Below are 25,888 nucleotides of genomic sequence, written 5' to 3'. Positions count from 1 at the left end.
AAACACAAATCGTAAACAACCACTTACACCAGAAAGCCATAAATATTGCAAACACGACGGTGCTTCCGTTGTCGATAACGGAGACGAACTGCAAGAAAAACGTAGGGACAGTCAGTTAATTATTTTCTTTGACTAACCATTAATTATTCCCTCGTTTAACCGTCAATATATTAGTCGCTATACGTAAGGTCTTTTTTTCTTATTTATTTTTTTATTTGAATATACTGCAGCTCTTATGCGGGGCTATAGCAGGAGTGAATGAGTTATACAAAACTAATAGAAACAGAGCAACAACAATAACACAACAAATAACTGAAATACATTGCTGCAAAACATAAGAAAACATCACTATGGTATTGCAAACACGATCTTTACCTATTTTCAAAAGTTTACTTAGTAATATTGTTGGCAGGTTAGCGGGCGCTTCAAAAAAGACTCATATTAAAGTGGTGTAAGACCCTGAAAGGTGCAAGAAATGTTTCGTGAAAACTTGAGCACTTTATAGTATTCATCGATCGATATTGCCACAACTGGGCGCAGGATGACGGTGAATGGTGCGCGCGGTCGTAATCTATGCAGCCTGAAGGATACTTTAAAAGGTTTTACGAATTATCGAATATTCTAATAGAAAGCTGCAGCTAGAATGAATCATTCTTGTCATAACGGCGAGCATTGAAAAAAATCTGTCAGTCAACATGACCATTGCGTTAGAAGTACAGCGCTGTGTGTCGGCTTTGGGCCCTTTTCTTCTCCGTCAGTAATATTCGGCGCTGTTTTTTTTTTTACGATGAATAAGGAACAGGCCCCAAAGAAGGCTCTTCTCGACAAATTTTCTTTGCAATACAGATGTGACTGGAAAAAAAAACGCTATAACTAGTACTTGATTTTTTTCTTATTTTGTATTTCGGTAAAGGTACTTGCCCGGCGAAGTGTACACCTGTTGTACAGGTAATAGTAAGGACAGGTTCTGTTGCATGCTGGACACATAATGAAGTCACCGGCGATGCTTTGGTTGCAGATTTCAGTGCTGAAATGTAATTAGGAGGGAATGCATGACTCAGATTCGTGAACAAGTTCTCTAAGAGATAAAACTTGAAATTCTCTAATTATAGAGAAGATTAATGTAGAAAACCGAGAAAATTTTTGCCTCATCTAAAGCTCACCAAGGTACGACTCACATGGTGGCGACAACACGTGTACTCGTTTCCCAAAGCGCAAATACTCAAACATTTTTCCAATGAAGAAGCACACCAACACGGCTCACTATGCGAGTTTACAGCCTCTTTGAATCGTACGTTCAGAAACAGCAGGGAAAATTCACTATCGCCAGATCCTTGACTGCTCGTGTGCCTGATGTGTTGATTCTTGTGTGATTCTTAAAGAGAAAAGAAGAGAAAAGTCAGCCCCGTAACTGTCTGCATCAGAGTGCGACACCTCAACAGTAGCTCACGCGGGATGATGGTAAGAAGAGATTAAAAGGATAGGATTAAAGGTATAGAGATAGAGAGGGGAAAGGAGTGAGCGTGGTGCAGGGACAGCGACACCCAGAAGCAAGGAGAATAAGGAAAGATGGACACGGTCGCAGGAGTACGAGGACGGGGCACCACTCAGCGAGAGTGCTTGTCAACGGCAGGAGATGGCGTAGGGCGAGCCAGTTGGCCAGAGCTGCGCTGTCGTCGGAGATCGCGGGGGCACAACTGGTTGGCAGAAAATCCAGAGAGTGAGTCCTAATGTGCTGAAAGCCATAGTTTGTCGCCCAAGCTCGGTGTTTCAACTTCGGCCCATCGAAAGGGCCGTGGAGGCGGCTGCAATGCATTTGTGTGCAGCCAACGTTCAGTAACCCAAAGTGACGAAGTCAAGCTACCCCATCTTTCTCCTGAAGCAAGCCCGCGCATTGAGGCGATTTTGGTACGTTAACGCCCACTGAGTGTTATCGATTCGCACAGACTACGCTAACGGGCTGCAGCCGATTTTGGTTCCTGCTCACTGGTATTACAAGCAAACCACCCATATATAGTTGTGCACTCTTTCGGTTATGCTTACGTTGGCGTGTTTGTGGACATTCCGAAGAGACCGACGAGCGTCGTCAGCACTCCCACAGCCGCTGGTAGAAAGAGCATGGACGTGTAGAAGCCAAGCCAGGCGAAGTAGAGGCCGGTCTTCTCGCCGAAATAGCGCCTGCGAGAGTGACACGGGACGACTGTGAGCGATAATTTTTTTGTCGTATGTAACTAAATTGGCAACGTTCTACGTGCTTTCATAACCAATAATTGGTAGTAATGCAGCAACAGTTACGCCGTTGCAAATTTTAAAATTAATTTTTACTCTAATTACAGATGTAAGGAGCACCCTTTGTGAGCTGGTAACTTAATAATATAATAAAGTACTTCAGGCTATCAATTTCAAAAGCTTGCCTAATATTTTATCAGTTGTTTCTGTTTGAAATTAATCCCATCTTCTTGCCTTCTGACATAAAAATTTCACCAAACAAGGACAGAGGAATAAGAAAGGCGTTGAAATCTTAGTGTAACAACTCAAACGTGGAAACGGGGCAGGTCGTAAAGGAAGCATACTTACTCGAAACCTTTAATAACTTTGCTTTGGTTATCTTTCTGAAGTAATTTCAGAATGTATTATCTTTCGAATGAAATTATAATGTAGTACGTGGTATTACTCCCGACTAGATTTAATTTGTAAGACAACTAAGGTATATTTTCGAACATTATAGTTAATTGAAATTCATATAACATTTTTATAAGAAGCCGTTTTGCAATACCTGCAGGGTATTTCGAAGCACGCCGTCATACTATTTCAGTCTGTACCGAATTGAATATCAGTACATGGGTTCTGTTGCAATTCACCTCCCATCGCATGAAATTGTACGGGGGTGCAAATTCAATGCACTTTGATTGTTTTCTTAACCGTGTGTGCTACTTCTTGCTCAACATAATTCACTCTCCTATATCACTCGGATTCCTTGTCCTGAAGGAGAAAAGCGCTGATATCTCAGTTACATTATATATCTATAGCTTTTACGCGAGCTACGAATATTCAAAATTAGCGCTCGTGAAAAAAAGAAAGCTGTCATCTCTGAGTTCGTAACGTTATAATCCACAAGAGAAGTAATACGCGATTTCGCAAAGAAAACTTCTCAGCTGACCAAACGTTCATCTTGGTCCTTTATCGAAGTCCTTGACGAGCTCATAATTTTTTTACATAGTCAATTGGAAAGCCTTCTCAGAGTGTAGTTCCTATGGATATTAGCTGTTGAGTTACGCTCCACAGACACGTAATTGACAGCTTCTGGCTTTTGCGTGCTTTCCTCTACCTTTATGTTCCGTTCGGAATAGGATGTATGATGGAACTCTTGCAGGACTGAATGAAACTCTTCTAAGCCATTCTAGAAGATAGAACACGCTAAAATGACACAAGAAGAATGTAAAGACACCAGAAACACTAAATATTTTTGTCCCGAATTTGTCATACATGGAATCAAAAGATCCAAAGCACAATTGCTGAAGAGAAACAATTCCCAAGTTTGACGTCATATGTGCACCCCCCCCCCCCCACCCTGGTGACAGTCCTTGAACTAGCACCATATCCATGTAAATGAAAATATCGTTGCGCGTGATGATTTCAAGGAGCGTTCCAAGAATGGTGATTACATAAAATGTACACGTGTATCTATACCCTTACGTAGATTCAAAACTGTGTCTCCAAAGTATTGAATTTTTGAGGACTGCAATAATATTGGACATTGATTAAAACGAAGACCTGTCAATGGCATTTTACATGCCGAATTAGGCGTTATCTGTGTCTAGGTGTTATTTCTACGTCTGTCATGTATCAGGTATAGAGATAAGATGTAGAGATAGATTAAGAGCAACTCCTGGCATTGGAGATACTCTTCGGTGCCAGGAGCACACCTTCAGTTTATTTAACTAAGCTTAGGTATCTCACCACGAGTGCATATTGTAATGGCTTGAGGGTAACTTTGGGCGTTATCAGTTGGCACACAGACGTTTTAAACAACAATTCGTATTAATCTCTCAAGTAACACGCAAGAAAAATTGTACGCCATCAGATGTTTATGGAAGCAGATTGCCCTGTGCTAAGGAGCGCCACTGAAAACCATTCAATTGACACAATATCACAAACCTGACGAGTCCCAACGGTTGCTGTTTGTACCAAGCTGCTGGCCGAGCCCACTCGCTGTAAAGAAGCTGTAAATAGACGAAATAGATGGTGTCATGGCGTCACGTCTGCTTTCTCAAAAATGTGTCGTAGGAGAAAAAAAAGAAAGGCTAAATTTCTTGTGCTCAATTGCAGAAATTTATATTTTAAGGGCTCGATCTTTTTTGAGCCTAGCACATGGTACAGTACGTAGTAGCAACTCATTTTATTTTTTTTTGTTGATTTGCTTCGCTGTACATCGTTGTCATGCTGGTGGTCAAAGGATTAAGCGTCACCGTGTCTAGGAGCCTCGCACTTCGGCATACATTTGCCACATGGTCATTGCGGAAAAAGAATCGGCAGATGGATCAACCGACAGACAGACAGACAGACAGACAGACAGACAGACAGACAGACAGACAGACAGACAGACAGACAGACAGACAGACAGACAGACAGACAGACAGACAGACGGACGGACGGACGGACGGACAGACAGACGGACGGACAGACGGACGGACAGACGGACGGACAGATGGACAGACGGACAGACAGACGGACAGACGGACGGACAGACGGACAGACAGACGGACAGACAGACGGACAGACAGACAGACGGACAGACAGACAGACGGACAGACAGACGGACAGAGGGACAGCCAGACGGACAGACAGACAGATAGACGGACAGATAGACAGATAGACAGACGTATAGACGGACAGACGTATAGACGGACAGACGTATAGACGGACGGATAGACGGACAGACGTATAGACGGACGGATAGACGGACAGACGTATAGACGGACGGATAGACGGACAGACGTATAGACGGACGGATAGACGGACAGACGTATAGACGGACGGATAGACAGACAGACGTATAGACAAATAGATAGACAGATAGATAGACAAATAGTTAGACAGATAGATAGGCAGATAGATAGACAGATAGTTAGACAAATAGATAGACAGATAGTTAGACAAATAGATAGACAGATAGTTAGACAAATAGATAGACAGATAGTTAGACAAATAGATAGACAGATAGTTAGACAAATAGATAGACAGATAGATAGACAGATAGACAGATAGATAGACAAATAGACAGATAGATAGACAAATAGATAGACAGATAGATAGACAGATAGACAGATAGATAGATAATTATATTCTGCGCGTGGCATTGCGAGTGGTTCTATATTATTTCCTAATCTATATATTTGATAAAACTTGCTAGTCAATAACGCAGCCTAACCTTATTTCGGTCTTCTTGAAGAGTACCAAATATTTAGCGTTCTAAAATGTGCTAACTTACCCGGCGCTCGGTGGCAACTTCCCTGAGAGGATTGAAAGGTCCACTGCCAGGAGGGCCCTGTGCGATTAAAGTGAAATTAATGAGTAGCCGGTAGCAGGCGCTTTGCTGGGCTTACCGTAGAGTACGGTAATGAGGAAGTACAATGTCAGTTACACACGTGAGCAGATGCCGACGTTCGAGACCACAATTTCTTAAATACAAAATTAATGAGAGCTAACAGACAATCAAGTGAAGTAATGTATAAAGTACGTTATTCGTAGTTATCTTGATATAAAGAAAACGAAATCGAATTTGTTGAATAGGTAACGCCCCCAGTCGGTACCGAATGACGCGTTCGATGCTCTGCCAATTGAGCTACGGCGGCTGTCATCCTTCCGTCAACTTTATCAGATATAGCCATACACCTGAACCGGGGAGTGTTAATTAGCGCCGACCTGTCATCTTTGAGGGTGATCACGTGACAAATGCTTGGTCAAATGATGAAAAACATCAGAAACAAGCAGAAATTCGTCAACCAGCTGTTCTGTACGAGTTTGAAATTTTCGGGAGGTGTTGGTATTATTGTGCCCTCAGACTGTACTGAAGTCGTATTTCAGTGAGATGAGCTCTTACGTCATGTAATGGAAATGCTTCCAAGTAGACCTGGTCATTCAGCAGCTTGTGTATGCCTGCGATTATCAAAATAAACGGTTCATAGATATGAGAAGTTCGTGACGAAATTCTCAAAAAAAAAAGAATGAAAAAGTGTGAAAATGGTCAAAACAATAACACAAGCGTCCTCTGTAACACGATCAATTGAAACGACAAGGTGCCGCATTATTGGCTACGCCGCACAGGTTCATCAGTCGTAAAGGCTGTTTTGTAGAACTACCATTTATTTCTCTTTAATTACTGCAAAAAAAATATGACATCGGTGTACATTGTTATCTTATAGTAAGCACGTACTTATTTCTAAATCGTACAGAAGAACACAAGATTGCCTCTTTTTTTTCTTCTATAGTTTCCAGACCCTTATCACATTCAAATTTCTGTTATTTGTAGAAGTTCACTTTAGTATTCTCGTGTACCTTACGAGGCAGCGTTGAAAAAAAGTTATGTGTCGGGCTGTTGGTTGACTTTCATTTAGCAACGTCCAGAGAGTATAGTTATGAGGCAAACAGCTTTAACTGCCTCACTGCATGGCCTAGATAAAACACTGCAGGGGTAAGAAGTTTTGCGAAAACACACGTGAACGGCGTCAGTAACGACGTCATTGTATGACGTCGCATTGTGTCATCAAAACTCGTGACGCATTCTTATGGCGTGATATGATGACATCGTCAGATGACACTGCCCCTTGGTCAAATAGCTTTGTAAAATACAAATCAAAAGTCTAATCCAAAGTCAAATCAAAAGTAAAATCGCTTGGTGAAAAGGAACACAGCACCGCATGAGGTATAGAAAAGTCACAGCGAGGGGCGATAATATTCTCATTTTACTTCATTTTGTTATGCATTGTTGTATATGATTTTTCAAGGCATCATCGAGCTCGACGCACGGCTTTCCAATAACGACATCCAAAGTAGATGTTTTCTTTCCCCGACTTGAACATTAGCGAAAACGATTGTGCTCTACATTTTTGGCTTAATATGCGATTCTCTTTGGGCAAAAACATGACAATTTTGAGTTGAGGGTCAGTGTACACTTAGGTACAAATTATATAAATAAAATTAATGTAATACACACAAAGAAATGTATTGTGACGTTTTTTTTCCTACACTGACTGGTCAGCAGTCACGAGATTCATTTCCGCAAAAGAGCCAGAACAGTGAACAAGCGGAGAGCAGGGACCGGGGGGTGAAGTTGTTCAAAATTTTATGTAATGTTGACATGTTAAAGAAGACATTTTAAATGTTTATACATGGGACACCTCAAAGTAGAATTAAGTGTCGGGTTTCACGAAGCATATAGGTATCCAGATCTACCCAAGGACTGACAAGCTGACCGCATGTGAAGCTTGAAAAATTGCCTAAAATCTGTCATTTCCGCGTAGATTACCCGAAAAAAGCGTTAACAATACCATAGACAAAAAATAATGCAACCACTATTCAACACTATCACAAACAGTCACAAGGTCATCAAAGAAATATGGGACGAAGACTGTCATGTGGGACCGCCAGTGAATGCTGTGCGGGCCGTACTGTCATGTGCGGGCCGCATGCAGACCACGGGCTGCGTGTTTGAGTATACACTGCCACACAGTGTGGAGCAGAGTTATTCAATTACACCAGTTGCGAAACTGCGGTGGAAACCCGGACACGCAATTGACTGATCTTGCAAATATTGCAGAAGGTCACACCACCTGGGAGCGGAAACGCGAAACACAATAATGTGTTTATTAGTTGGTTTTTGATCAACGGCCGACGCAACAATCTACACACTTCCGCCATCTCGGCCAATAGCGTGTCCCAATTGGGATATATGAAGCTTATTGGAAGTTTTGCAACACGTGTAAAGGAATAACACTGGTGTTGAGTACCTTTCTAATACCCTATCTTGACGTATTTACAGACGCGGGTGCCGTGTGGCATGGTTAGAGAGCCACGTATAAGGAGAAAGCTATATAGGGTGTGAAAATTGAAGGCCAGTGACTGGTTTGTAGTCTTTTTTTCACCATAAAAGAGAAGAGACTCGTTGCTGTAAGCCTTCGAATGTTTTGTCTATCGCCGTACTTGAAGCATCGTCTACTGTTGAATGAGGCCTTGTAAATTAGCCGGTACACTCTTACGGAAACGAGAACAACACTGATAACGAACTAAGACACAAAACTACACGTAAGGTGTTTGTGGATTCCATTACTGATTAGTCTCCCTCTCGTCTTCGTTAGTCTTCGCCGTACCTAGCTCAAGCACGCACATGCATTTGCCAAGTTTATTGCTACATTTTTGACACATAACAGACTGAAATACCCTGTGTTCATGTCAGCAGAAGCCAACGAACTTCAATTACCATGTTCCTTGTGGTATTTTCAGTAGAAAATTATACTTTTGTTCTTTCAACTTATGGGATGCATTCAACCGAAAGATATGGTTCCAGCATAAGAGGCTTCTTAAGTGCACGAATAAAAATGGACCGGTTGACGGAGTGTATGCTTACCTCTGTGAGATTCTTTGTCTTCATAAGGAGCTCTCATGAGCACTTCCCACGCTATCCGACTTCGAATGGCTTGCGAGAAGACGGTGTCCTTGTACTGCATCAGGTACCTGCACAGAGGTGGAAGCAATAAGAACTGCTTTGGTCAGTACGATATCCGGACTGCTGAACTGACCAGAAGGACAGTAACGAGAAGCTCTTAATCCATTAGATGAGGTATAGCTGTCTTGCTGTTCGCCACTCCAGAAAACACTCCATGCGCTGGCAACACTGGCCGAAAAAAACAAAGATGGCTATGCTGAACAGGTTCAACGCGGCACTTTTGCTTGGCGTTGTGCGGAAGATTCTTGATTCTGGCGTCGGATCGGGTTACTTCGCCGAAGGCAAAAGGGCTGCAAACCACCTGATTCTCACACGCATAAAGGGTTTCACTTGGAAAATAGGGGAAATACTTGCGCCTTGCGCGCAAACATAGAGCCTCTTCGGTGAACTGCATCAAATTCGCTTCAAGTTGAAGAACCTGTCAAGCAAGCCCAAGGTTGAAAAAGGCAGCTGCCCATGGGTAGCGGGCCTCTGCGAAAGGTGCTAGCCCTTTTGCGCTGCATTGCTACACTGCTACAAGTAAGGCCTTAACAGTTTTAGAGGTAATATACTGCGGCTCGTGCTGACATTGGCGTGCATCCCAATGAGTTCTTTTGTCCCGTCGGAAGCTGAATGCAAAGGCCGTTTTTCTGATTACAGAATAGGTGTATGGTGGGGCCAGTGCATCTTGAGATAAATCAAATCGTCGTTTCAATTGTAAGGGAAGTGCGCTCCTCTCTTCTTTTTGTTCACCATGTCATGTTATTAGGCTTACAATGAATAAGGTCCTCTACTTCCGAGCACTCGCCTGTTCTTGTGGGTAGTAGTTGATATTCAAAGCCAATATATGCACGCACACTACAAATGAACAGACGTGATATATATATATATATATATATATATATATATATATATATATATATATATATATATATATATATATATATATATATATATATATATATATATATATATATATATATACGCACGAACATACATGCTCGCCCACGCGTTTCTTCGCGCGCGCGTTTCTGTGCGTGTATATGTACACCCATACGAAATAAAAAAATATGTTCGGTGGGAAGGCTTACCGCAGCATTAATTTAACAATGGGTAGCGGCACGAACTGCGCAGAAAACGAAAACGAGCGCATATGCGAAAAATACACTCACACACGTAACGCAATGAATTTCCCAAAGCGTTTATATAAACGAAACTATATATATTCGGTGCTTTGAGAGGCCCGAATATCGATAATAGTGTACATACGCTAAATAATGATGTACTCACCGAGAATAATCAAGTCGTCGCGTGCGAATCGATTGGACCAAACCACCGCATTGTCCGTCGCCTTCTTACCAATGCGTATGTTTCTGATTTGCTCCATTCTTCGACACGCGTCGTCTGCAACCTTCGAGAAGAGATTGAACGATGCGTTGCCATCTCTCCACCAGGATGCCTCGCATTGCGAACACCAAAATGGTCTCCAAATATGGCTTTCTTCTTTTTCGGCTTGGCGCGTGGGGCATGGCGAAGAAAACGGAACTACATATACGTGGCACCGTCTCAACGTGCGCAACGTGGTAACATATCTCCTTCCAAGGTAGACCCTGTTAGCGGCGTTTCCAGGCGCAGCCGCTAGGAGGCGAGCGCTCAATGACAGTCGCGAATGCCCGAGTTGGACGCCCGATAAGTTGAGATTTTCACTTGTTTAGGTAAGTAAGGTATTTCTGTGAAGTCACGCAACGTACTTAAGGCACCTAGCCGGGATCTGGTGGGAAAATTTATGCCATGTCGGCATGACTGCGCGGGCACATTGAGCCGTTCCGGCATGGATGCGCGCTTTTTCCTTTCTTTCCTCAAACGCCTTCAGAGTGTGAAGTAGAGTTTTCCCCTATAGTCGTCAATTATGGACCATCTATCAGTCAAGCTTCGGTTTGGGTTGTCTACATGCTCTTGCTGTAACATATGTCAATTCACTTTTCCGCAACAATAATTTCTTGTGGCTTCTAAACTTGAGGTTATTGTATGCTCCCTTCATTGGTTCTATGGAGAAAACTATCTTTAAAAAGAAACAAGCTAGTTCGCTTGTGCAGAACTAGAACAAGTTTTAAAATGACAAAAAAGCTAGCTATACCGAGACTAAACCAGTGTAGTCTCGGTCAAAGATTTATATTATAACGCTATATTAGGGAGGTCATTATTTCGCTGCCTTACACTCTTTCCATGTTGTGTGAGTGAGTTCTGGGGAGGGGACTGAGGATGAGTGCTCACGATAGTGGTGGTTGTACTGTTCAGAATGCGTAAAGGCTGGGCACTGCTTTGTTACAGTGATCAAAGGAATCTGCCAGACAAGCCCAAACCATGGGGTAGAAGTTCAAAACAAGATGAAACAAAACAAAAAAAAACAAACCCTTTAAACCCGTTAACCATATCAGACAACTTTGGTGCAACCGGACTGTCTTTTTCAAGTCCTTTAGGAGGACCAGTGCACTTGTCGAAAGGTCCACTCCAGCAACACCATTTGTTCCATAGCTACTAGGGTGTCTGCTATCTTTTTAGAGTGTCATTGTGTTTCTACCAATGTATCGAGACCTCCGAAATCAGCTCCGGCAACGCTCCGCTTTGCGACAGCTAATCACGGAGGCTACGCTTGTATACATGTGGGTGTGTCAAGGTGGATGCAAGCGACATGCTAAAAAGCGTCTCCGATGAGTGATGCTCACATGGGCTCCCGCTGGCGTACAAACTCGGCTGTGAAGAACTGCCTCTCGTCCGGTATGAGGGCTTTGTCGTACGGAAACGGTATCCACAGTTTGGTCCACATGTTGTCCATTGTCGTTTGTCTCGCTTCCACCTCGATCTCGGTCGAGCCTTCTTCGAGCTGCGATCACATCGAAATGCGTGCTAGGGGCATGGGCGAACAACCGATGGTGCCGTTTGCAGCTAAAGATTTATATGTGGATCAAGCTTCGCACAATGAATTTATTCTCAGTTTCACAAAACACATGTGTTTTGGGTTTAAAAAAACGTCAAGGGTGAATTATTCAGCTGAGTAACAATTCAGCTCGTTGCAACTAATGGCAAATGACAACAACAACAACAACAACAGCAACAGCAACAACAACAACAGCAGCAACAACAACGACGACAACAACAACAACAACAACAACAACAACAACAACAACAACAACAACAATAATAATAACAATAATAATAATAATAATAATAAAAATAATAATAAAAATAATAATAATAATAATAATAAAAACGCCATGAGAAAAACACTTCATTTTGAGAGACGCCGTTGGGAAGAACTCCCAAAATTTCGAGCATCTGGCGCCCTTAAATGTTCACTGACATTGCATAGTAGACGAGCCTCTACCATCTCGCCTCCATTCCAATGTCAACGCTGCACCCTGGATTGAACACGCGACCATAGGGTCAGCAGCCGAACCTCCTAATCACCGCTTTACTGCAGCGGACTGGTGGCAAGTGATGGCGCAGGGGTGCAGCCAGTGCTAAACGATGACTATGTGGCCACGACCTCATTGAGTAAACCGGGCTCTTCAATTATTGTTCAGACTCGCAAATTCTTGTTGCCCTAAAAACGGCTGTGTTGCAGAAAGTCAGCAAGACGAGATAAAAAAGTCAGTATTGAGATAATCAATTTGTGGCACATGCAACAAATCGGTACGACTGTAATTTTTCAAACTTGCTATAAAACTACTCACCCTTTCAGCCATTGAATGAGTGTAGCAGCAAGGTCATTAGCCGTTCATAGAAGTTTTTAAACAGAAAAGGACTTGTTTTTGGGCTAGTTGGTGCATACTTGGTGCAGAAGACTGAGGCGCAAAAACATAAAGTGAAGCAGGAAGAGCAGGAGAGAAGACAGAACAGCGCCGAGAAGACAGATTGTCGCTGTTCTGTCTTCTCTCCTGCTCTTCCTACTTCACGTTATGTTTTTTGCACCTCAGTCTTCCGCACCAAGTTTTCAAACAGAGTTTTTGACAAATTTTATGGCGCACCAAAGTGTTGGTCAGAAAGCCAGGTGCACTAACAAAAACAGGGCCGGAATTCCTTCAGATGTGAACTTTTATTTTAAAAAGCGTGCCTTAACAAATTAATCGTAGATCGATAGGCGGTAGAAATCAACCAACACAATTGTCTGATTTGCTTAGTTGCAGCTCCCAGATACTACTATTTAGAAGTGAAAAAATTGTGAATATTTCGTTTTCTACTTGCTTGATTATCACAGGTGGCCACAACATAAAAGGCACTGTTCTTGGTGCGTCTAAACACTGAAAATACGTGTGCGGTGGTTCATATCTCTCATACCTACACAGCAGTACAGTAACATAGCAAGGGGAAGGCACAGACAGTGTGAATAGCTTAACGTAAAACACTCAACATATTTCCGTGACAAAAATGACGTCCAAAACTTGTAATTTCCACTTCCGTTGTGCGGAAGCAGACACTGAAAGTGAATTTAAGACTGTATAAGTGTGACTTGAACATAAGACAGTAGATATTTGATAGTCTCTTAGCTCACCATAAATAACGCAATGTAAGAAGGGTTCACCTGTCATTCGTATGTTTAGTGTGGCAAGAACTGCTGATCCACGAGTTTCATGACGTATTCAGCAACAAAGGAGAACAGCAGTAGCCATGGCCACGAAAATGAAACATGGGGAGAGGGGAGGGGATACAAATTCAGCTTCACCTTAAACATCACTTGCGTTGCTTTTTTAAGTAATGAAGGTTTATGAACATTCGGGAAAATCATCGTGTTACTAACCTTTTTAATGTCTGGCAGGGCTGGACACTCACCCTCCTCGACATGCACCGTCGGGAACTGCACCACCCTGCCCCTTTTCTGCAACATGCAAGTCAAACAGTGAACACCTTGCCCCTTTTCAGCAACAGGCATGTCAAACAGTGAACGCACTGCCACTTTTCTGCAACAGGCAAGTCAAACAGTGAAAACCCTGCCCCATTTCTGCAACAGGGAAGTCAAACAGTGAACACTCTGCCCCTTTTTTTTTTGCAACAGGGAAGTCAAACAGTGAACACTCTGCCCCTTTTTTTTTTGCAACAGGCAACTCAAACAGCGGGCAAGTCTTAGTTTAAAATATTCCAAGCGATAGCGCGATGCGTACAAAAGAGGACGATTCGGGTAACACGAACATTGGTTCACAACCCAATGACTTCCTAGTAATTAGTGACAAGAATTTAACGTATAGACTCATATAATATCCACATTTTAATTTTGCGACCGAGATGCATGGCACGGCTCTTTTATACACGTGGTTAGGTTAAGAATAATTGCTCTCCCCCCTCTAATGCAGCATTGAATTTGACCGTAATGCGTCAATACTTGAAGTGACATCAGACAACACCACAAGAGAGAACACTACAGTTTTTATTACAGAATAAGCCTATCAGGATTGAGGCCTTGAATGGCTCATAAAACACGAAACGTCATCGTCAGTGGCATCGTCAACACGAACGAGGGAAACAACCTGCAATGACGCCAACCTACGGCACCAAGATGACGTCCCAGATTTGCAGGCGTGAAGTCGCATTGGTCTAACAAAACATATAACTTGGCAAAATAGGGCACAGCTACCATGGACATTGAGCGCGAAGACAAGAAATTCACCATAACGAAATGACAGGATGGGCGCTGCTGTCTTCTCTTTCTCGTGAATGTCTTGTTTTTGCGCTCTCAGTTCCCGTTAGTGAAGACACATGTTCAAAACGATGCCATAACGTGACTTCACACACAATAACCGCAAGGTCATGGTGGGCCGAGTCAGAGGGCACTGCTATAACAGGTGAGATGCATAAATCTTGCAATGCCTCCGATCTAAGAAGTAATGCTAAACCATCTTTGGCGCAGAAAGGTTAAGGGGTTGGGGAGGGTAAACACAGGAGCACACGTACCTTGATGGGCATCCGCAAGTGAAGTTTCTCGGCATAACTGATGAGCACCGGCCATGGGGCGTGGATCTTCAGGAAGTTCGTCTTGCCGTCGCAGGATGTCTGTGCATGGTGAACGTGTTTAGAAAAAGACGGAATCATATACATAGCCGTATGTTAAGGTATCTCCCCACCTGTGTACCACCGCGCACTATATAGTATTGTCTTTGCCTTGCGTGTATCTATAGAGTTTTCTCAGCACTTTATTTGTGAAATGGGCGCACCTACTGAATTTTTTAAATAAAAACAGAAAGAATTGAGTTCAATGAAATTACAAATTAAAAAGCACACTTTTCAGAAATAGCAAACGCGCAGATACGCTGTGTATGCATAGCGTGAACAAGATAGAGTAATTCTTAACACGTGGTATTACTCATAAGAAAAGAGCGTGATGTCCCAGTAAATGAGCAAGTCCGGGGGTTAGACATCTGCTTAGATTAAATGCGCAAGATCAAGAAAAGAACGTGCACTTGGTGGATGGAAGACAGGAGGGCTGTTCGTGCAATTTTTCGCTTTGTCGGCTCTCTTTATCATCATCATCATCATCATCATCGCCATCGTCGTCGTCGTCGTCGTCGTCGTCGTCGTCGTCATCGTAGTCCTTCCTCTCCTCGCCGTCAGCCTGACTACGCCCACTGCCGGCCAGAGGCAGAGGCTTTTCCTATGTGCCGCCATTCAAACCGGTCCTTTCATTACGAGTTTGTTTCGAGCTGTTGCATTGAGGGTTATTTTCCTTTGGTCGTTTGGAAGTACTGCATATACGTTTGAACTCCTGTCTATGTATGAGCTTTAAACTTGCTACGACCATTTCCACCGCACGTTCGTATTCGAAGATGAACTTTCAGGTTCAAATAGGATGTGCACCGAGCAGCACCGTTTCCTCATCTCATGTGAGGGAATGCTTTGTGATCACGCGTGGAGCTCTACCTCCCGTTCTTTTGTTTGTTTTCTTACTGTATGGCTTCGGGGCATTTTCTAGCGCCTACGTTTTCCGCTACCAACTAAATGAACATCCGCAACCATAGGTCAGGGTCACTAAAGTTCGAAGGACGGCTTGTGACGTAACACGCAAGAGCGTGATTTTCACTCTCTCTCCGAGTACGCCTCTCCTAAGGAGAGGGCTTCTGGCTTGCACTTATAAATTTGAACTGCTTTCGCGACACTCCATCGTGCCAAAGTTTACTGGTGTTGTGACCCTTGAGGGACCTTTGAGTCAGGCTACTCGACATTAAATGCCCACCCCATCTGGCGAGAAGCCCCTTAAAGGGACACTAAAGAACGAAACGATTTTTTCCCCATTACTGATTATCTCTTTCACGGAACCGAAGACACCACTCTTCGTAAGCGAGAAGGCGTTCAAAAAGAAACTGTGGGTGGTGACGCCACCTTGAAGTTTCCGCACTATGCTGTCACATATTTTGACAGCGCCTATACCGAAGCTCTCGTCATTTCTAATGCATAAAAGAAAGCGAAATGTCCTTTGAGGTGGCCATAGACATAACGTACCAAGTTTGAATGAATTCTGTGGAGCCAATCACGCGAAATGATATGTACACTTTATTTTTTTTTACGTCACGCATGCAGATTTTGGCGCAAAATTTGATATGAGAAAAGTGACCTTCCTTTTCTCGTCTCGTATGCTAAACATATGATCGTGTAATTAACTACATTAAAGTACTTGTCACAGAACTTGTCAATTTAACTGATCGATTTTTTCTCTCTAGTTTTCCTTTATGATCACCCCATGCACCCCCAGATGTTCCCGTGCTCTCCCTTGACAAAACTTATTAGGTTAGTTTAACCATCTGGACACACATGTCAGGCTGCCTATATATTCGAGAAACGCCACATTTGATGCCAATATTCTGAAGACCAAATAAAAGAAAGGGCCGGCGTTAGAATAAACTAGTGTTCTTTATAGAAAAATAATTGTAATTAGAGCGTAAATAACTATCAAATTTGGGTTCCGCTGGCCAAGGTATATTTCTTCGCAAACGTTATTCTATGGCTCATTTAAATTACCCGTACGCGATAGTTACCTTCGAGCAGCGAGCATTCCTAAAAACGTAAAAACAAAATCTTGAAATTCTCGCATGAACGCCCCACGTCCCACCTCTCGTGAAGCACGTAACTGCCTTCACCGAAACGATTGATTGATTGATTGATTGATATTTGGAATTGAACGTCCCAAAACCACCATATGATTATGAGAGACGCCGTAGTGGAGAGCTCTGGAAATTTCGACCTTCTGAAGTTCTTTAACGTGCACCCAAATCTGAGCACACGGGTCTACAACGTTTCCGCCTCCATCGAAAATGCCGCCGCCGAAGCCGGGATTCGTTCCCGCGACCTGCGGGTCAGAAGCCGAGTACCTTAGCCGCTAGATCACCGCGGCGGGGCTTCACCGAAACGATGGCGTGTTGTAAGATATTTCAACTGCATGGAAGGTACAACAACAACAACAAAAAAGAATTTCAGGCTACAGGGATGATTAATTCAGGCATTAGCTCCGTGTTTGTTGTCCTTTCTTTGGCAAGAGTGTACAGAAGCGGCGAAAGGGAATCGCGCCTGCAAACGAGGGCTGCCGTGTCGAAAAAGGTTAATTGACCCTAATATGTACTGACGGGCAAGTAAATGAAGTATGATTTTCGAAGAAGCAGTTCACAGAGGGATACAAAACGCGCACGCCTAGGAGATGGAAATACGAGCGCTGTACCGCAACTGATGAATCAGGTAAAGTGCGGCGCTTGCGTGTACGTCTTTTATGCGCACGTGTTTTGTATCCCTCTCCGTGCACAAGCTGCAGTACAGCTCTTGTATTTCCGCCTTTTATTTTCGCGTGTTTTGCCTCCCGCTGTGCGTTGCTTCTTCAAGAAAAAAAATAGTTGAGCTTGGCTATGTGCTCAGTCCGAAAACTTACCGAGGAGTCCTCTAGTTCTAATTCTAGTCCTTCCTTCACCAGGTTCCTCTCGAAGGTGACGCGGCGGTTTTCCAGCACGTGATCATAGAGTTTCTCGTAGGTGAGTATGAAATCGATGCGTCGCTTGCCGTCCCGAAAGTAGAGGCTTCTGTGGACGTCGTCGTGAATCTGCTCGGATTTGTCGTCCGAACCTCCGACCTCCGGTGCTCCTTCGGACGCCGATGTGGCAGATCCAGGCGTGACGACACCAGGGCCTTGTTCCGAGCTCTGAAGAAACAGTTACAATAAGTCACCTATGACGCAACTTTTATAGGACAATGTTAATTCAGCGATTGATTGATCCTTTATATCACTACATCATTTTGTTATTGAATTAATGAGGGACTTGACGGTGTCCGACTTCTCGTAAAAGCGTTGGAGATTCCGGGTACACCAGTGTCATGGCTCCAAAATTACCATAACATCTGTGTGCTTTATTTCTTTATTCAAATCAGACCATGATCAGCTGAACGAATGGATAAGACAATTCCTTAGTTGGAGATCGAGAGAGTTGCTATAAAACTTATCGCAACTGTAGGTACCTCTTCTTAAAAACGCCTTTGAACACATATTTCATTACGCTGCAGTACGATTTTGTGAAGAATTGTTGGAGGCCGGATGTTTAGGCATTATAAAAGCGCGTTCTATTCACCAGAAATAGGCAGATGAAACTGCGATCTAAGCCTCTAACATTGTAAATATGGCGACAATAATTTTTACATAAGAGTAAATACTTTGAAAACAAAGACGTGCGGATCTGTATCTATAACAGGAAAGCAGAAAAAAAATCTTTACGGCGACACAAATGCGCCAATAGTTGACCATAGCATTGTAGTTTTATTTTGTAACATTGTCATAGAAGCACCCACTGTCGAAGCTACCCTTTCCTGGACGTCTTCCTGCCCCGCCGCAGTGTTGTAGTGGCTAAAGCACTCGGCTGGTGACCCGCAGATCACGGGATCGAATTTCGGCTGTGGCGGCTGCATTTTAGACGGAGGCGAAAATGCTGTATACAGGCCTGTGTGCTCAGATTTAGGTGCACATTGAAAATCCCTAGGGGGTAAAAACTTCCGGCGCTCTCCACTATGGCGTCTCTCAAGTTCATACGGTGGTTTGGGGACGTTAAACCCCACATATTATTCTTGGGGGTCTTTCTTTTGGCACGGCGAATAATATTTGAGCAAGCACTTTTTCTATCTATCTATCTATCTATCTATCTATCTATCTATCTATCTATCTATCTATCTATCTATCTATCTATCTATCTATCTATCTATCTATCTATCTATCTATCTATCTATCTATCTATCTATCTATCTATCTATCTATCTATCTATCTATCTATCTATCTATCTATCTATCTATCTATCTATCTATCTATCTATCTATCTATCTATCTATCTATCTATCTATCTATCTATCTATCTGTCTGTCTGTCTGTCTGTCTGTCTGTCTGTCTGTCTGTCTGTCTGTCTGTCTGTCTGTCTGTCTGTCTGTCTGTCTGTCTGTCTGTCTGTCTGTCTGTCTGTCTGTCTGTCTGTCTGTCTGTATCTCTATCTATCTATCTATCTATCTATCTATCTATCTATCTATCTATCTATCTATCTATCTATCTATCTATCTATCTATCTATCTATCTATCTATCTATCTATCTATCTATCTATCTATCTATCTATTAATCAAAGTTAGGTATCTAATATTTGAAAATGTGTATCTGATATTTGAGAATGTGTATCTGATATTTGAAAATGTGTATCTGATATTTGAAAATGTGTATCTAATATTCAAAATTGTGTATCTAATATTCAAAATTGTGTATCTAATATTCAAAATTGTGTATCTAGTATTCAAAATTGTGTATCTAGTATTCAAAATTGTGTATCTAGTATTCGAAATTGTGTATCTAGTATTCAAAATTGTGTATCTAGTATTCAAAATTGTGTATCTAGTATTCAAAATTGTGTATCTAGTATTCAAAATTGTGTATCTAATATTCAAAATTGTGTATCTAATATTCAAAATTGTGTATCTGCTGATAGAACATTATTTTCATTATTGCAAGGAGTTCTATAGGTAGGTAGTTTAATTGCCTAATCACCTGTAGACAAAAGGAAAACTTGAAGTAGTCACTCCTGAACTGGCATAACCGGTAGAAATTGGGGTTGTTCATGTGTGCGCGAAAAATGGATAATCGATTGATCAATCTATCAAATAGTCCATCAATCAATTGATCAACCAGTTATAAGCAGTAATTATTATTAACCAGCTAGTGAATGAAACGCCCAACACGCAGCTCGAAGTCTTGAGGTGTTGCACAGTTTGCACGAGTAAACAACCTCAAGTTTTCACTGACAAGTTCTTTTCCCATTTTCCGAAGTGAGGAGAATTGAGTTAAGTTTCGAGTTTACCTGGTTGCATTTGGAATCAACGCGGCGACCACATAACTCACCTGGGGTGCATCTTTCGCGCAGTCCACAATGGGAGCAGGATCTGGCGCTGACTTGCCTGCCTGGTCATTCTTGGCTGTGGAAGAGAGGTATGTCGTATTGCACCAATTGTTTTCGCGCCATTGTTAGCAATGCAAGCCTTGCAAACTCTAATAGCAAAGCAGTAGGGCAACTTCTCAAGTTCTGAGCAACACATTCAACGATTTCCAGTTATATGCCTACGATTGGAGGTGCTTCAAGTGACAAATCAATAAACAATTTGAACTACAAAATGCATTTCAAGGCGAAGCATCCTTTGCGTACCTCCCGGATGCTTGGTCTTCCGATGCCGTCGCCTTGTGTGTTGCCGAGTAGAAGCTGCCGCTTGATGAAAAACAAAATTATGCATCCAGTAAACTTCTAACCTGTACTCTGTTAGTATTCTTTTGCTAGTATTTATTGTCGTCTACACACTTTAACGAGCCGGTTTACTGCGCATCACCATCCCCTTCTCATCACAGACGCATCACTTGGGCCCTTCAGGTGATCTTTAAAAAGCGTGGCTCGAAAGAATTCAGTGGATTTAAAGTTTGCGAACCGGTGTTTACATCGCGTTCAAACTTGCTACCGTTCACTGAACACCGAATACTCGAGCTACCACGTTGCGCGATTACCGCTCAGTGATCGCGTAACTGGATCACATCGCAACATGGTCGATGTGCATGACGGGTGGCATATGGGAGGGGCTCCTTTTTTGTTTTTTTTTGTATGCCTGGACTGCACGATCTCGGCCACTTTACCTTGATGGCGATATGTCAGTTCATGCCTTCAGTTATACGCACCATTTCCTTGCGTGTGCGGCTGAATTTTTTTCGCGCGTATATTCCCACAGCAATATTGGTTTCCAGCAGATTATTTTACCCAAAATTGCTGAGTAATTAACAGAACACGATATTGAGAGCAGACGTAGCGTAGCGCAGTCCAGAAATGCGTGGTGTTCATTTTCTCGCTCTCCGTCTTTTTTGCGCTACTCTTACGTCATTGTGAATTAGTACAAACTAGCCCGCCTCTTCGTTTTATTTGAAGTGAAAAAAATACGTATACGCCATAGTTGTAAAATAAGCTACCTAGAGATAACTGTTCACGAAAATTATTTGCATGGCTAACTGAAGTCTAAATGACGTCTCAACATATTTGGCCTCGCCGGAAATTTCAGCGCGGGAACACTGGTGCAGGGACTGTCCATGCATTCCAGGACAGAATTATAGTTCGTGTTTTTCTGCATCGCTTAGGTGCAATAACAGGCAGGACGTTTTCAGCAAAAGTGAAGCCGTGACTGCTACTTCAAGTCACACTTTGTAAGCTCACACCGCATCTTTCAAGCTCCTTAACAAACTACCAAGTAATGAAAGTGGGTTACTTGGCAATGCTACTGATTCTAGCTCGTCGCATCTTCACGCTCACTGTTACAACGGAGCGTGATCCCAGAAACGCTATATAGTTTAGGATAGGACTTAAAAAAGATTTATTGTGGTTGTAGATAAACACGGTGGAGCAAGTGCTCTTGATTGCAGGACAATGCCAAGCTGCAATTAGCAACCTATATTTTCGTGTAGTTTTAGGTAACTGCAACCCTCTATCACAAACAATATGAGGTTTGAGCGTACTGTTACAGCAATGTTCAAATAAGATACGTGGTATAAAGGAAATACACACACATACGCACGCACACACACAAAGACTCTCCTCCGCACACGCTCATAGAAATATCCGATGTACGAAGATTTCAGCCGATGTCAACGCTGGGTGTCATTTTTAAGAAAGCAAACTCGTGTTTCGAGCTGAGCTTATTGGCGATTGCACAGTCAAGCCAGGTTGTTTCTTATTGGTAAACCTACTTGTTATGTTGTCATTACTACTAAATTTGCAATCGGTTCACTTATACCAACCAAATTATGCACTATACCTTGACGTGTTACGATATTTTGATTTCATACTGAATCACAAAGTTGATTTTACGTTAGATTGTACATTGTATTCGATTACCGAGCCGAAATACTCTTCGATGTTTGATTATATATTCGATTCTTTGTAGGAAGTATTTTTTCTTGCATATTCATATTCAAATAGATATGAAAGATTTGTTATGCGAGCAACGCTAGCAATACACCAGTTCAATTACGTCTGTTCAGAGTAGTATCTCTGTTTCATTAAATAAGCATAGAGGGTGCTGATATGGGTGCGAAACTAAAGCCCTTTTACGCGAAACGTGTACAACAAGTGCGCCCATTTACGAGCACGGGAGAGAAAGATCTTAGAAAACAAATCTACTCCGCTCGTAGCTGCTAGAAAACCTTGTCTCGTCTCATAAAACAACGCGATCCTCGCCTGAAAACCTGAATCGTTCTGCTTAGAGGTGAGAAAACTTAGTTTAATAAAGGTCGAACGATTAGCACAGTATGATGGACGGCCATGTTGTCTGTTACTCCAAGTTACAAGGATCATTGTGCGAACAAGGCCTTTTGCACCTAAATGGTGAGGGCTGTCATGGGGCTGTACTTTTACGAAGGTTGTTAGTAGTAGTGGCAGAATATTTATCGAATAAAAGGAAAAGGAATTACTTTCTGTCGGCCTAAACTAGCGACACGGCGCAGTGCCTTGGTGGCGATGAGAGAAGGATCTAACAGGAATAGCAGGAAGATGAATAAGAGAGGGGATTGTGTCTATTCTCCCGGCAACCGGGATAATTTCTATTAAAAAAACTTCTCTCTGCAGTCGCCTCCCATTGGCTCTCATAAGTCACGTGACTAATGGCCGGGATAATATTTTTGCGTGAATTTCCCGGCAACCGGGAGAATTTAACCCAACCTATTCAACGTAACCTAACGTAACCTAACCTAACCCAACGCACGCTGGGCCACGTCTGTCAAGTCTGTCCCGCAGCCTAACCTAACCTAATCTAACGTACGCTAGGCTACGTATGCCCAGTCTTTCCGGCAGTAGCCAGCGTTTCCTATTCTCCCCACGGCAGTTAGTCCCGTGACATACGAGAGCCAATGGGAGGCGACCACCGGGAGAAATTTTTTTGAACAACTATCCTGGTTGCCGGGAGAATAGACGCTGCGAAGAGAGAGCACTCGCCGCACAAGAGCGACAGAAAGAAAACAGAAGAGATAGGAAAGAGGGGGACACTGAAAGAGTGTGAGGATGGGACACCGATCGGCGAGAGCTATGCTGCGTCAAGAGATCGCGGACGGCGGGCCGATCGGCGAGAGCTATACGCTGGCGTCGGAGATCGCGGACTACACAACCGTTGAGCACGGAATTGACCAAGCAAGTTCAAAGTTGGTAGCTCAGCAAGTTCAATATCCATCAAAGATCGGTCGCTACCGCTACGACCTTTTGATAATATACTAATAACGTGTGCCACGTACCAGTAGGCGCAGGCGCGTCATTGGCAGGTTGATTCGCAGGACGGAAGGACACGCGAAGGTCGTCAGCCATGACTGCTCCTTGTTCTCGAGTTCCACCACTGCCACTTGCCCACTGCTGCCAAATTCCGAAGAAGATGTCTGAACTAGAGAAATCTCTTGCCGAACCGGGTGCGCGTTACATAGTTCATTATTCGTAATCAAGACTTCGAATCCGCAATTAATTAGAATTATTGAACAAGTGGACCTAACAATTACATATTGCAATAATTATGGGAACAATTGGCCTTCCGCTTGGTCAATCGCTTTTAATAGGTGCGTGCTGTGTCCGGAAGTCAAGAATAAGAAGACGTAGCAGTCAAATGGGGCATTCTTCAAGTGTTTTGGCGTGGCGTAGCGTAGTATTCTATAGCTTTAGTGCAGTAGGTTGTGTTATAGCTTATGTGCAGTCCAAAGTGTGATTAGGTAGAGACTTGAAATATTGGCATGAGCTTGCTTGGAGTAATTGACTAATAATAATAAATTTTATTCGCAATGTTTATAGACTGTCGCACCGCCTAGTGGAAACCAAGAGCGTCCTCTCAAGGATGATCAGTAGGCAGACGCTCCCGACGCTCCCTTGTTCGGTGGTGCTAGCCTCGCTGTTAACGCGTTAGCAAAAAAACGAACACAAACCACTTTGTATGTTGCGTGCATCAGTGAATATACCGGACCGTCCCTGACACGATAAATCTCATTCGTTCTTGCGAGAGGTGAAGTTTTTGTCAAAGTACGTGGCAACTGGCGCTTTTGATTATAGCGCGCAGAGTACACATATCAGCTTCGCGAGATTTTCTGCAGGCACGTTGGATAGTTGAATATTATTGTCGAGTCTTTGCACTTGAAACTCACCTTGTTTTACGTGCGTATAGCGTTCGTCAGTGCTTTTGTTGTGTATGCATTCCAGAACAGCATTACAAGCGGAAAGTAGCGCAGGCTCCCGCCGCCGCGGTGGTCCAGTGGCTAAGGCATTCGGCTGTGGACCCGCAGGTCGCGGGATCGAATACCGGCTGCGGCGGCTGCATTTCCGGTGGAGGCGGAAATGCTGTAGGCCCGTGTGCTCAGATTTCGGTGCACGTTAAAGAACCCCAGGTGGTCGAAATTTCCGGAGCCCTCCACTACGGCGTTGCTCATAATTGTATGGTGGTTTTGGGACGTTGAATTCCACATATAAACCAATCTTCGCAGGCTCACGATTTGCGCTTCCAAACCTCGGCCTACGCTGCGCCGTTAATAGATGGCAGCACACTGCAAGTGTCTTTTTTTCTTCTTGCCTGGTATCGGAGCAAAATGTTCTCCACACCCCTAGATAAATGTGGTGAGTGAGGCCATGTTGGGGTTGTGCAATGACGCGTTGTTGGTCCTATCGAAGTCGTTCGGCGCAGAGAATTCCCCAAATTACTTTCAGCAGTGATGTTCGAAGAAACCATCTTGACGTCGAGGATTTTTCACGGGACGTAGATGGTTGTCATCGCGCTGATAGTGACACTGACGATGCATGGTCAGTTGCTAGCTCACGATCGGCGAGTTGCAGTTCCCACTCCGTCGTGCTTTAATGTTTTTTTTTTCACGCTCGTAAGTCACTGTGATTGTATTTACTGTATAATATTTTTTCGGCGAGCTCAAAATAAAAAAAGTTTTTCTTGTGCATTGCACGTAGCCCAATTACAACGAATATTACAAAATGCCACATGTCACCAATACGCTGGAACTCGACCAGTAAAGCGAAATGGTTAGAGCAATGAAATACGCAGTTACGGCTGCAGCCCACGCTACCTTCTCCTGCACTTCACCACTGCCGTCCGAACGAAGTTGTTGTTCAACAAATTTTCACAATTTTAGACGTTGCGAAAAGCGTACGCGTGTATTCGTTGCGATATCTTTGTTTCGATCATGACGATGGATCCTGCAGCATCCGAGTGCAGCGAATTGCGCACTGTTGGAGTCTGATCATGGCTGTGACACAAGCGCTACTTAATGGGAAGTTAAATGCTTGTATTCCGTTGAAGAAGCAGCTGCATGATGCTTACGGCGCAAGTAATGACGACGGCGTAATATGTTTGCAAACGATACGGTAAACATTCGGTCCTGTGCAGCCGCGACGGCGCGCTACTAGTTAGTGGCCTACTATACTGCGGCGAATTCGCTAGGCAGGCTCGGCACAAATTATCTCGGAATGCCGTTCAGTTCACACGCGAATTATAGTTCGCGCAGTTTTCTCTAGCACGCACATGATTACGCAAAGCATCGTGGATACACGCACGACCAGCTGACACCACCACCCTTCACACTGCGGCATGACATGAGGTAGCGAACATTGAACAGTTCTTATAGTTTGGGAAAGTA

The 25,888-nt window shown here is 43.3% G+C and overlaps 1 protein-coding gene across 1 annotated transcript; it reads right to left on the bottom strand.

Annotated features, from left to right (window-relative positions):
• Positions 1–2,039: 2,039 nt before the first annotated feature.
• LOC142769143 (anoctamin-5-like) lies at positions 2,040–19,816 on the bottom strand. The gene is made up of 10 exons (XM_075872094.1): positions 19,745–19,816; positions 17,607–17,873; positions 14,651–14,749; positions 13,503–13,580; positions 11,431–11,588; positions 8,627–8,733; positions 6,104–6,159; positions 5,492–5,548; positions 4,159–4,223; positions 2,040–2,178 (listed from the first exon to the last, which is right to left on the bottom strand). Exons 1-10 carry the CDS (start codon positions 19,814–19,816, stop codon positions 2,040–2,042), a joined length of 1,098 nt encoding a protein of 365 aa, XP_075728209.1.
• Positions 19,817–25,888: the final 6,072 nt, after the last annotated feature.

The sequence above is a fragment of the Rhipicephalus microplus genome, chromosome 8 (assembly GCF_043290135.1).
Source record: "Rhipicephalus microplus isolate Deutch F79 chromosome 8, USDA_Rmic, whole genome shotgun sequence".
NCBI classification, from domain to species: Eukaryota; Metazoa; Arthropoda; class Arachnida; order Ixodida; family Ixodidae; genus Rhipicephalus; species Rhipicephalus microplus.
The sequence above is the reverse complement of the archived record's forward strand: the minus strand, read 5'-3'. Positions and strand labels throughout refer to the sequence as shown.

Excerpts from the sequence above, each read along its gene's own strand:
- LOC142769143 (XM_075872094.1), bottom strand. The coding sequence starts at position 19,816 with ATGAACAACCCCAATTTCTACCGGTTATGCCAGTTCAGGAGTGACTAC. Across the intron at positions 13,581-14,650 it reads ACTTGCGGATGCCCATCAAG|AAAAGGGGCAGGGTGGTGCA; the intron begins GTACGTGTGCTC and ends TGCATGTTGCAG. Across the intron at positions 4,224-5,491 it reads AAGTTGCCACCGAGCGCCGG|CTTCTTTACAGCGAGTGGGC; the intron begins GTAAGTTAGCAC and ends GTCTATTTACAG.